This window comes from Myotis brandtii, unplaced genomic scaffold (genome assembly GCF_000412655.1).
Source record: "Myotis brandtii unplaced genomic scaffold, ASM41265v1 scaffold374, whole genome shotgun sequence".
In the NCBI taxonomy this organism is placed as follows: Eukaryota; Metazoa; Chordata; class Mammalia; order Chiroptera; family Vespertilionidae; genus Myotis; species Myotis brandtii.
In genome coordinates, this window is record NW_005364372.1 from 1,908,803 (window position 1) to 1,922,088 (window position 13,286).

The 13,286-nt window shown below is 41.7% G+C and overlaps 1 protein-coding gene across 1 annotated transcript in view; it reads right to left on the reverse strand.

Annotated features, from left to right (window-relative positions):
- DNAH11 (dynein, axonemal, heavy chain 11) overlaps positions 1-13,286 on the reverse strand; it is a 217,490-nt gene that overhangs the window by 169,248 nt on the left and 34,956 nt on the right. Inside the window, exons 20-27 of the mRNA XM_014544612.1 lie at positions 13,010-13,168; positions 11,755-11,838; positions 10,129-10,287; positions 7,396-7,518; positions 6,580-6,702; positions 4,130-4,354; positions 3,027-3,118; positions 1,674-1,800 (exon numbers count right to left, since the gene is read on the reverse strand). Of these exons, the coding sequence (XP_014400098.1) occupies positions 1,674-1,800; positions 3,027-3,118; positions 4,130-4,354; positions 6,580-6,702; positions 7,396-7,518; positions 10,129-10,287; positions 11,755-11,838; positions 13,010-13,168 (1,092 nt within the window). The remainder of the gene's footprint in view (positions 1-1,673; positions 1,801-3,026; positions 3,119-4,129; positions 4,355-6,579; positions 6,703-7,395; positions 7,519-10,128; positions 10,288-11,754; positions 11,839-13,009; positions 13,169-13,286) is intronic.

Consider the following 13,286-nt stretch of genomic DNA (forward strand, 5'->3'; position numbering starts at 1 on the left):
GTTTGTCTTTCTTTAACATTTCTCCATCATGGAGCAGTTTTTGCTAATCATAATACAGACCAGGGAAGAGAAATGTGCAAAATCTCCCAGGACAAAAAGATCTTTCAAGTCATTAGGAATAAGTAGCTAAAAACATCTTGACTACACACGTTGTCAGCTATTTTAAGGCACTTGATGACAACCTGAAGGGTACAAAGGAGTCAACTAATATTACTCTGTTTCGCTTTAACCACTACACTATTCACTTGAAAATACAAAATGATGCTTTTATAAAAGGGGGAAATCAAAGAATGTTAATATTGAATCATATGTGCCCTGGCCAGTGTGACTCAGTTGATTGGGTGTCGTGCACCAAAAGGTTGCCGGTTCCATTCCCAATTAGGGCACATGCCCGGGTTGCGGCTCGATCCTGGGTAGGGGGCATTCAGGAGGCAGCAGATTGATGTTCTGCTCTCACATTGATGATTTCCTCTCTTTCCCTCTCCCTTCCTCTCTCTAAAAAATCAATAAAAATATTTTTAAAACTACTGAATCATGTGCAACTTCAAACCAGCTGTACCTAACTATTTAAGTCTGTATTTCTATAAGCATTGACCAGAGATTTTTGATCACTGAGGTTAAGCAGTGCCCATACCCACTGTCCTTTAGATAATCCATGCCTTTGGAAGGTTAGGGTGAATTTTTGGGAGGAGAAAATCTTTAAAACTTGACCTTAACCTAGCTTACCAGCAGCAAGTAATCACCAAAGGCATTCTAGACACTCTTCCATCACGCTGGCATTCCAACTAAGTATCTTCACTTAGGGATTTCTCTTTACAAGACTAGAAGTTGTAGTGGCATCAGACCTCCCTAGCTGATAAGTTCAGGCTGATTAAATTCCACAATTAACTGCAGAAACCCTCACTTTGGCCAACACTCTTAAATTGAGTGTGGCGGGTGGAGGAGGGGGAGTCTCAAGAATTCAAGTCATTCATAAGATGTCAGCATGAGTTATCTGTCCACAAAGGGCATCGTTTCTGGGGACACCGCATTGTTAGTCCACAAGTGACAGTTGCCATGTTATCTCGGTCACACTATTGGGAGCACATTCAGGAATGTTGGCACAAAAGGCAGAGGCGGAAACGTTGTGTCTGGTGGTCCGAAACTGATTCTGACATTGAAAAGGAAGTTAAAAGAGGGTAGCGAGGCCAGGCTACTTGGCAGAGTGGCCCCAAAGCATTCACTATTCCCTCTGGTAACCACCATACTGTTGTCTGTGTCTGAGTTTCAGTTTTATATCACAGATAGGACTGGCTTTTTCTGACTGACTTATTTCCCTTAGCATAATATTCTCAAGGTCCATCCATGTTGTCACAATGGCAGTACTTCATCTCTTCTTATGTCTGAGGAGTATTCCCTTGTATATAAGTCATTAACTTCTTACAAAGCCCTCAGCCTTGTATCTCTGATATCCTTTCCCTTTACTGAGGACCAGGCAGTTACCTCCCCTAGTTCCTTTAGCGCCAACTCTGGCCCCTCTCTGCTGCTGCACTGAGAATTTTTACTGCAGATTTTCTAGCTCCTAGCACGTGTGACATGGGAGGTGGTATTTGACAATGACAGAGAAACTGTGACATTCCTTAGTGAACATAGTACAATACAGCATGAGACTTAAAAAAAAAAAAAGATGCTACCTGTTTAGGCTGAGCTCCCTTTGAAAGAATGTCGAGTAAGTCCGCGGAAGAGATGAAATAGAAGCGAGGAAAAGCCACGCGCTTGGTTTCCAGGTATTCGGCGAGAGCTTTTTCACAAAGAGAAAGCCTATAGGAATAAAATGCATTTGTAAGTTTATTTTGCCCGTTCAGTTATTAAAACATCAACAGAACAAAACCCACCTTCTTGCATCTGTCCCTCACAATAAGGTCACTGTTTGCAGGCAGCCTACCGCCTTCTCTTTGACTCCAGCATCCTGCTTGTGACTAATGTGCAAGCCATGCCAAGGAGGAGGAGGACACACACACACACACACACACACACGAGCGTGCGCATGCCCATCATCTGTTGAGGTTTAATTTAGATCACACTTAGGTTGATGTCACTCATCATTTTTCTGAATGACACTCCTCACTGGCAGGGAGGAGACTAGATTTGGCACCACGTAGCCTGCACACAAGGCGCACTAGTTCAGATGTAATTGGTTTAAAGTCTTCCCTTCCCACTGAATGTCTACAAAACACACATGGCTTCAACTCTCTCTGATATTCAGAGAAGTCATTAGATCCACAATTATTTCCACTTTATTGTTCTTAGCAGAGCAGAGATGACTCAGAACCCAAAAAATGCCCCAAAGGTTACTGACTAAATACAAATAATGAACTTCTCAGAAACCCACCCGTTTAAAATGATGGCCAGCTTGATCTCTGAAAAAATTCCAGATTTTTGCAGATGTGATATATATTTTTTACGTAGAGTACTCCTCTACTTTGCAAAAAAAATAAAGTGATCACAATTCTGCACAAATATTTTTAGTAGCTGACCTGCCAGAATATTCTTATGAGTACTAGTTATTGTAGAATTACATGTGAAAATTACAAATGGCCCTTAGGACAGGACTTCAAAATTACTAACATGTTCTCTAAGGATAATTTCTAGTATAATTAAACTATATGCAAAATAAAGGACTTGAAATAACTGAATACAATCCCAGTTCCTGGCATTTAGTAGATGCTTAATAAATATTTGCAGAAGAGCTCAATAAAAGAATTGACCAACCAATCATGTCGATTCTCTTAATAATAAGATATTCTAATTTTACTAGTATGATAGTCCTTTTGGAAAACAGAAATAGTATACTTGGGTTTATTTACATTAACTCAAAAAACATATGTACCACCTAATATAAACAAGGCAACTAGGCAACTATAAGCAAAATTATAAAATAATTTAGCAGAGATTATACCTAAAATAACACAATGTTAAATATTGCTAGGTACTTGAAAGAAATCTCATAAAAGTATAACAAATTGATCACATAATTTTATTCTTACCTGTACTGTAAATCTTTGAGTTTTTCAAAGAGATTAGGTCTGCATGTTGCTTCTAAAACATTTTTTATTTTAGCTGTCTTGAACATTAACTCCTGTGTGAAAGCACAATATGGAGCCATTGGTATTAGAAATTACTTTTCTAAATTTTTCATCCATTTTGGGAATGAAGAGCATTCAAAAATTAAAATTAAACAAACAATGAGAAAGCAAGGTTACAGAAACTTCTAACACCATGACTACTCACTTTTGCTTTTAAACTTTTAGGTAAATATCAAAACCAAAGTATAATCACAGTTTTTGTCTAAATAAATTCAATGGACATTACCACCATTCTAGGTCCACACAGAATTTCTCTTTTCTATACCAAACAAAAAGAATAAAGAAAAGGAAGAGAACCCATAATTTTACAAATACATTCAGGTATGAAAATGAGATGAATATGAAACGATCTATTCTTTCCTCTTTAAAAGTTAAACAAAATAGAAATTCTCTGGGTGTTCTACCTTAGGAAAAATAATGTATTTAATGGCCATTATTCTTTGCTGAAAGTTTCTCAAATTATTCATCATTACCATGTGTGCACCTCTGTGTGTTCTCTGTGGCTCTTATGAAACAAACAAATAGCTGGTAAAATTACTTTGTTACTGGCTTCCCCTCTGCAGTCCTTTACTTAATGGAGATGAATCTATTCACCATGCCTTCCTGCAGGGGTAGGCAATCCATGGCCTACAGACAACATCTGGCCTGCTGCCTGTTTTTGTATGGCCCAAAGAATGCTTTTTACATTTTTAACTGGTTTGAAAAAAACCAAAAGCAGCATATTTTTAGCACATAATTGTATTCACATGTCGGTGCCTATGCTTTTGTCCAAAGCTCCCATGGCAGCACTGAGTGGGCGTGGCAGAGACCACGGCAAACAGCAAAGCCTATGGTATGTACTGTCTGACGCTTCCCCGAAAAAAAACATTTCCCTGACCCCCCCTTTGCTGAAATGCAAACATATATTTTTATAACTACAATACCCCAAATCATGTTCCTTTACAAGATTTTCATATGGTTTGGGAAATGCTGCTAGGATAGAAAGAAGTCTGTCTTCCACGAACCTTAAACTCGGCGTCTACTCCATCGAACCTTCTAGCATCTTCCACAAGCTGGATTCGAATATCTTCTGAGCACGCGAAGATGCTTTCCAGGTGAGACCAAGTCCGTTGGACCGCCATCCACATAAAGATGACGGAGTCCGCTGTGTTCAGTTTATTTTGCCAGCTTAAGACTTGCTCGATGAAGTACTCCACATACTTGCTTTGAAGCAGAGTCTGCAACTGAACCTAAAGGCAAAGAATTTTAAATAACAGCTAAATTGGTAGACCGTAAGTACCATGAGAGAGAAGCCATACTTTTTTTTATATTTACTTTTCCATTACAGTTGACATTCAGTATTACTCTGTATTAGTTTCAGAGGCATAGCGTAGTGATAAGAAAATCGTGTACTTTACAGAGTGGTCCCCCGATGTCTCAAGTACCCACCTAGCCCCACACACAGTTACCACGACAGTGACTGTATTCCCAATGCTGTAATTTATATCTCCGTGACTCTTCCGTAACTACTAATTTGTACTCCTTCTTTGTTGAATCTTCACCTGAGACTATATGCTTTATTGATTTTAGAGAGTGAAAGGGGAGAGAGAGAAACATCGATGTGAGAGACAAACATCGATCAGTTGCCTCCTGGACGTACCCTGACTGGGGACTGAACCTGCAACCTGGGTATGTGCCTGACTAGGCATAGAAACCACCACCTTTTGGTGTGCAGAGTAACACTCAGCCAACTGAGCCACAATGGCCCGGGCACCAATTTGTACTTCTTAATCCCTTCACCTGTTTCACCCAGCCCCCCAACAGACCTCTCCCTCTGACATACCTATTCATTTTATTGCTGGATTCCTAGGACCTAGCATGCAATATGTGGAATAGGCATTCAATAAGTATTTGCTAAATAAGTGAATGACCTTCAATATTCACATTAACATTTTTTCAAAAGAAAAATGATAACTGTAAGCAACTGCATTTAATATACCTTCTACATGATGACCAGATATCTCAATGTGGGCAGAAAAAATTGCATGCTGGGCTTCAACTTTAATAAACTTTATTCTCTATCCTTTCTCACTTTCCCTTTGGCGCTTGCCTATTAATCATTCCACGGTTGTGGGGTCTTTTTTCCTAGCGGTGAAAAAATAAAACAAACTTCCCTCCAGCTCCCTAACCCTCAGGCTTCCACCCCCCCCCCTTTAAGTTTATTACCGAACTTTGCAGCTCTCTGCACACCAGGTGCTTCTGCCCATTCTCTGACAGTGAAGCCTCAGAAAGTCACTGAGTGGAATGGCCTCTTCTCATTCTCTTCACCTCTACTGGTAAGCTTGTAATACCTCTCACTCTTCTTCCCCCCTCCCCAGCTTTATTGAGATATTGACATATAACATTATGTAAGTTTAAGGTGTATAATATGATTTGATACACGTCTATGTTGTGAAATGGTTACCACAATAAATTTAGCAAACACCACCATCCCCCATGTAATTACCTTTTGTGTGTGTGATGATGATATTTAAGATCTAGTCTCTTAACAATTTTCAAGTATATAATACAGCGTTTTAACTACAGTCACCATGCAGTACACTAGGATCCTCAGAATTATTCATCTCGTACTTGAAAGTCAGTACCCTTTGACCAGCATCTTCCCATTTCCCCCTCCCTCAGCCCCTGGCAACCACCATTCTACTCCATTTCTATGAGTTCAGCTTTGTTAGATTCCATGTATGAGAGATCATTTAGTACTTGGTTTTCTCTGTTTGACTTATTTCACTTAGCATAGTACCCTCGAGGTCCACCCATGTTGTCACAAAGGCAAGATTTCCTTTTTATGGCTGAATAATATTCCATTAGACACACATGCACGCACACACACAATTTTCTTCATACATTCATCCTTCAGTGGACACTTAAGATTGTTTCCATGACATTTGGCTCTTCTTTGGGGGAAAAACTTATCCTGTGGTTTCTATGATACTGCAGTCTCCTTTTCCTACTATTTCTCTGACCACTCTCTCTCTCTCTGCCTCCTTTGTCTCCTCTTGTTCACCAAATGCAGTCTTTTCTGAAGCTCTACTCTTGGCTGCTTATGTTCTGTATCTCTCACCATTTGCCTAATCAATTATCAAGATACCAACAATGACCCCCAAACCAACTGTTCTACCCTGGACCTCTGGCTGAGCTCTGGGTCTGACTTTCCACCTTTACTTACATGTCCCTCCCCCTCCCTATCACAGAGCCTCCCTGTCTCTTCTTAGACCCACTGGAGCCCTTCTGTCCATCTCCCACTCAAGTGCAAGTTCCTTGAGAACAAGTGTTTGTACCTTTCGATCCCACATGGTACCATCCCTGGAGCCTGATGCAAGTAGATGCCCAGGAAATAAATAACATTGAAGTTTGGAAGAAGACTAAAATTGTAATTTAAAAGAAAAAGAATCTGTAATAAAAATATCCATCTTACTTGGTTGTGCTCTAGAGTTTCAAAAAGTTGTTCATCAGACTTTAGTAATGGAATGCCTGTTCGGTAATGAACTTCGTAAGAGAATTCCATGGTCGCCCAGGTCAGACTGATTTCTGTTATAACCTAGACATAAGTGGTAATGAGTTATGTGTACAGAAGTTTAACTTAGAACCTAGATCTAGGCTATCATCGTGAATATTTTACATGCTTAACATTTTTTTAAAAAAAAGAGGGATTGATATCAAATATTACTGGCCTCGATTTTTATTCTTTCAAATAATACATGCTGATGAGGTTTAGAAAAGAAATCCCATCACAAAAAAGAATAAGCACCACACCAATATCAAATTTCTCTTGAATCTGACTTTTACATTCTTCTCTGAAATGGAATCCTAGAGCAGAAAGGGCCTTGAAAGGCCCTCTGGAGGTTTGATGGATCTGACCTACAAATCAGCCAGCCTGAGACAGGTGTTGCTCAGAGTGCCTGAGTGTGTGAACCTGGGTAAGTTAACTACCACTCTCTACCTCAGTTTCCTCATCTGTCAAGTAAGAAGAAGAAGACCTCTTTCCGGAAGTAAATCATACGTGTTTTTGTGGTATCATCATTATCAACTGGGCCAACCCTCTGGTCTTACACATTTCCTCTGGCTTGGAATAATTCTATTTCCTGCCCAAGTCACACACTAACTAGCAGCGAGGGACAAGCTGGGACTCCTGTCTCCACACAACCACGGCATGGACTTCTCCCCGAGTCGTCTGACGTGCCAACGCGCAGAGTGAGCCCAGTGTGAAAAGAAACAGCCCCGAGGACCCCACCTTCTCTGTCCCCAGTTCTTTCACTGCTTTGTCCACGATGCTCCGGACAGCGTCTTCCACTTGGTGTAACCGCAGGGCTAACAAGTCTGCCAGAGTTGTGGCTTCGCTTATTGAAAATGTGACCTTAAGAAGAAGAGAAAAGGGCAGCATTTATATTCCACGTATATTAATGGTTCCTTTTACCTCGTGACCAGAGGGATGAATCAGAGCTAAATATACTCAAGTCAGCTGCTGAGCACACCTCTGGTTCTGAAAGTTGTGGACCATCAAAGGCATTGCTTTTGAACTCCCAGTTACTAAGGCATCGCCCGCCAGAAGCGGGGCCGAGGTTCAGGCCACATTCACACTACACCACTTCCTTTTGTTCCATAGCCTTCCCCCGTCAGCTGGCTTCTTATCTCCTTTTCCCACAAAACCCATTTTTTAAAGAGAATCACTATGTTCATTTATTATAACTTGGTTGAAATCCCAGGAATCAGGTAATAGCTCATTTGTCTTTTCCTCCTAAAGCACTCTATTCACCGAGCATAATTCCCAGTTGCTTCCGTAATTTAACCTCATTTTATCACTAATTTAATCACAGTTCCCTGGGAGAATAAAATATATTCACGCACAGCGTCAGTCATATTTACCACGTGAAAATGCAATGAACGCATTTCTTTATCATCTTGTTGACTCCACCCACTCACCCCAGTATTTGCTAAGCTCTCAGCTCTTCCTAAATGTCCTAAGTCATCCGTGTCCCTTGCAAATGCAGAGCTGATCCAACCACACGGTTACAGGAAAACTATTTCCTTTCCTGCTCCTGCTCCTGCTGAGAACATCCAGCCCTACTTCTGAGAAGCTGCACCCCTCTCTAGCCCTCCCCACCCTGTCACACCCCCTGTCACCATCCACCTCTCTGCACAGAATGACTAAGCATCCCTGTTTGCCCAGGACTGAGGGGGTTCCCGGAACGTGGGACTTTTGGTGCCAAAACCTGGAAAATCCTGGGCAAAACAGATGAGCTGGTCACCCTCTCAATGCATCACTTCTGGGCTCACTCCACAGCTGAAGGGCCCAGGGACCCAGGTCTTGGGAGAAGGAAAGAGCAGGGGTGTGGAATGGGTCGCGCAGTTTGTGCATTAAACAGGAACCCCCAGCCCAGGCGACAAGGGGAGGGAATTTGGCCAATGCCCTGATGCCCTGGCGGGAGGCGCCTTTTTCTAAATTGTCTGCCTGGGACCGTGCATTTGTCTAGCATGCAGAAAGGTGTGATACAGGCAAGCGACTGTGGTGAGAAGAAATGTCATTGAAGGAATGTGAGGGGGGAGAGGGGCACCCAGTTGACTACATATTCGGAGACTCAACTCGGATTTTTCTCAATCTATCAATCAATTACAAGGCCTAAATATCCAATGTCTAAAAAACTCTAATAATTATAGCTTTAGGGATCATTTATTGAGCACTTGCTATATACTGGGTCTCATCTCCAATGTGTTCACCAATTCTCCATGGGGAAGCATTTGCAGTATTTTTACTTCATAGAAGAGGCAATTAAGGTCTGGAGAGCAGGTCAGTTGCCCATGATCCCAGAGTTACTAAGAGTTAGGGTTGCAATGACAAAGCCTATTTTCCATGAGTGGGGAAACTCTGCAAACTCTGCCTTCAGATCCCCACAGCCTTTCACCACAATGAGTCCCTGAAGGTCTAGATCTGCCCAAAGAGAAAAAAACATACTAGACTGCCTTTCATATATTTTACATTCATTAAGTTCCCCTTCCCTAAAAACTAAGTGTAAGATTGGTGTGTTTGCTCTTAAAAGATGCAGAAAGATAAGAAAATATACCTCAAGTGGCACGGATACAAGAGAAACCATTTTATATTTTGCAACAAAATCAACACACTATCAAAAAAGACACCGTTACTAAATGAACTGTGAGTGGAAACAATCACAACGTCAGCATTCCCTGGTTCATGGGTGGAGGGGCTCAACCAAATTCATTTCTATGCCCTCTGATCCTCTCCAAAACCAGTCAGAGTCTTTGCAGCTACGCTATGCTCTATCAAATGCCTTCACATTCTCTTACTCGATGCTGACAAGCTCCTCTTCTGTGAGAACAGACAGCATTCCTCTCATTTTAGTAATAAAAAGCAAAATTCAAAATAGAGAGGTTACATGTCTTGTTTGCAGTCACACAGCCAGTGAGATATAAAAGTGGGGTGTCTTAGTCAGTCTGGGCTGCTATAATAGAATACCACAGGTTAGATAGCTTAAATGAAAAACATTCATTTCTCACTGTTCTAGAGGCAGGAAGTCCCAGGTCAGGCGCCAGCATGGTCAGGCGCTTGGCGAAGGCCCTCTGCTTGCTTAGGGATATCTGCCTTCGACAGAGAATAGAAAGCTCTGGCCTGTTATACCCTTATAAGGGCACTAATCCCATAATCCCATTCACTAGGGCTCCACCTTCAGGACCTAATTACCTCCCAAAGGCCTCACCTCAAATGTCATCACCCCGGGAATTTAGAGTTCGGCATATGAATTCTCCAGGGGTGCATTTAGCCCACAGCACAGGGCTAAAACTAGAATCTGTGCATGTTCAGTCTGTCCCTCCCATCTCAAGGAGCTTAACCTCTCCCATGTGACCAGAACCTGTTCACAAATCCCACTTCATCACAGATGAATAACGTAAACCAAGGAATAACACTTCACAATCACAAAAATATTCCATTAACGAGACTCAGGAAACTGACCCCAATGGCCTTCATGAGCTGGTGCCAGTGCCTGTCTCGGAGGGCGGGGCTCTGTAACTCCGTGACGGCTCTCAGGGAGGTTGCCATGTCCTTCACCATGCCTTCCAGGCCGGTGTATGCATCCCAGATTCGGACTTCCTTGTCTAGTGACCAGATTTCCTAAAGAAAAGCAACAACAACAACAAAAAAAAGTCCCCAGATATAACAATACATTTTATAGTCTGCCTTCATTGAAAGAATAAATGTACATTTCCTGGGATTAGGAAAGAGAGTAAAAGCATTTAAGCCCCTAGGCTAAGGACTAATCCCAGAGAAACAGAAAAGGATCCACTCATTCATATAGTGGACCATAAGTCCACTACGTACCAGCCCCTGGACACACCGGTTTCTTACTCACAGGTTCTAAGTAAATGGCCCGTGGGACACTGAATGCAGGGAACTGGTGTTTACAGGATGTGCTACGAAGAGTATTTCCTCTAGAAACACAAATCATTGGAACACTGAGACTTATCTAGATTGCCAAGACCTTCCTCCAAAGACCTGGCTTGTTTGAACGGTAGCCTGGAAATGTTAGTCCCTTCGAGGCTTGTTTCCTTGGACCTCACCTATTTCATGACTTGAAGATGTGTCGAATAGGGCCCTTGACTTGGCTGTCTTCTTGGCCCATGGAACAACATTCACAATTGTGAATGAGAAAACCCATCAAAAAACCATCTCAGCGTGAAAAAAAGGACAATGCCACTTTAAAAGAAAATAAAGGAGCTTCAGCTGCGAGTGGGGGTTACGCTGCCACTCTGAAGTGAGTGACATGGCAGCGGAGGATACAGGGAGTGAGCACAATGACAGAGGGACGCCATGACATTCAAAAAGTGATGGGGCGGTTCAGGTAGGGTCCTTGGGACCAGGATAACCCAGGAGAAAACCTGGGAAGTGCTGGTAGGAGCTGAGCACAGGACTGAGTCAAGGCGAGGACGTCCCGGGGGCGGAGGGGGGGGGGGAACACCCTTGCCACTTTTAACTGCCTTTCCCTGCTGTGCATGTTGGCTTTATCCAAAGAGGTTCTCCTCTCTTCAGGGGGCACATGGCTATGGGGACTGGATATCAAAACACTAAACTCAACGAAGCTCAGTCCTGTATACAGGGAGCCCCCTCGGCTCAGGATGCTGGAGTAACCATTCTACAGAGATCGGAGTGTCCCATATAGATCCCCAAGAGGCACACTCCAATCAGTCACCCCAAGTTCTACAACCAACAGGCATTTTTTTAAAGATACAAAGTGCTCATGGTTGCTAAGAAAAGAATTCAAACGCTTTTATAAGCCTAACCTCTGAGCCCTAGTACTTTTCATCTTAACACTCTCCCTTCTAGATGGTTTTAGGAAACGCATGATTACAGTGGCTACTCATAACTTCATTAGCCCTAATATGCTTTTTCCACTTGTTCTCAGATAGGCAGGCTTGATTAAAAGTGCAACTGGCTGAGGGGGGGAGAAATACTGTCTCCGATCATCCTGTGTGAAGTAAATAAGGACACGCAGCCCAGCACACCAGCTACCCGGTCAGGGAAGATGGAAGGAGGTGGTGCAGAGGAAGATAAATCGTCGTACCCGACAGTTATGGAACTTGCCTTGGCAAACCTTCTGAGTTCTACATCCATCTGTTCCACATTAATCTGCCTCCACTGGGTTTTGGTCCAATTATCAATGCTTCTCTGAAAACGCATGAGCAGATAAAAGTGTCAACAACATTTGGTGAAAGCAAGTCTCCACAGCAAAATATATAAACTGACGATACACAGTGCCTCTACCATCCAGTGGAAGTCAATTATTTAAGTGTTAACTGCACTTGTCACAACTTCCTACCACCAAAATAAAACAGTTGTCAGAACATGTCAAACTTAAAGCTAAAACATTATGATATATTAATTTCTAGGAGCAATGACAAATTCCATGCACACACCATCATGATCATTTCATCCTGAGTAGTCTGAATGAACTGGGTAAGTATATGACCATTAAACATACCAGGTTTTTATTATTCTACATATAACATAAAATCAGCTTTCGTAAGAATCACAGTCCATTATAAATAAAACTTTCATTAAGCCCAGCCAGCATGGCTCAGTGGTTGAGCTTTGACCTATGAACCAGGAGGACACGGTTCAATTCCCGGTCAGGGCATATACATGGGTTTCGGGCTCCATCCCCAGTGTGGGAGGCAACCGATCAATGATTCTCTCTCATCATTGATGTTTCTATCTCTCTCTCCCTCTTCCTTCCTCTCTGAAATGAATGAAAATATATTTTAAAATAAAATAATAGATAAAACTTTCATTAAATTCTTGACTATATCCTATGTTTTGTAGATATATTTCTATATGGCTTCCAACTAACTTCAAGGAGAATTATGTATAATGTATGTTACAACATTCCTAGTTCCCTACAATTTATTTTTACATTTAAGTTTGTAACTTAATTAACCATATACAAATTAACTTTGTTTTTAGTTGGGTTGATTTATATGTGCACATACACATAAGCATAAGCATGGGCATACACATGAGTTCGTATGAACAGGTTACCATATATGTGTAATATGTATTTATATATTAACTTTTATCCTACATAATCCCCCCAAAAGGACTTGATGCCATCAACTCCTTACACACATTCCTTCAGAACTAAAAACAAACAACTGATATTCAGAGAAGGATCTTCTCCTAACACAGATGTATGAACTCTAATTCTGGGGGGTAATATAATCTCTACATATTACAAGACATAAAACCCAAGTACAATGATACAGACTCAAAAGGTTGCATATTTATACAAAAGAACTACGAAAAGAAAGAAGCAGCATGCTTTCAACAGGCAGCGCCTTACTTTCACGTACGCAATGACATCCCAGAGTCCCTTGAGCAGTTTTATTTCCCTGCGACACTGCTTCATGGGCTTGTACTCTGGGAGAACCACTTCAAAAAGACGCGTCGATTCTTGCATCTGTAACATTTCTTCTTCTAATGCCTCAAGCTCTTGGTTTGCCTGCGGAGAAAACACACATGCACACAAACACCCTTAACATCCAACGAAATGCTGTAGAGAAGAGAACCCTGAACAGTTCTATGGCTCTGGTGACAACAATATTAACTTCCATTTTTGA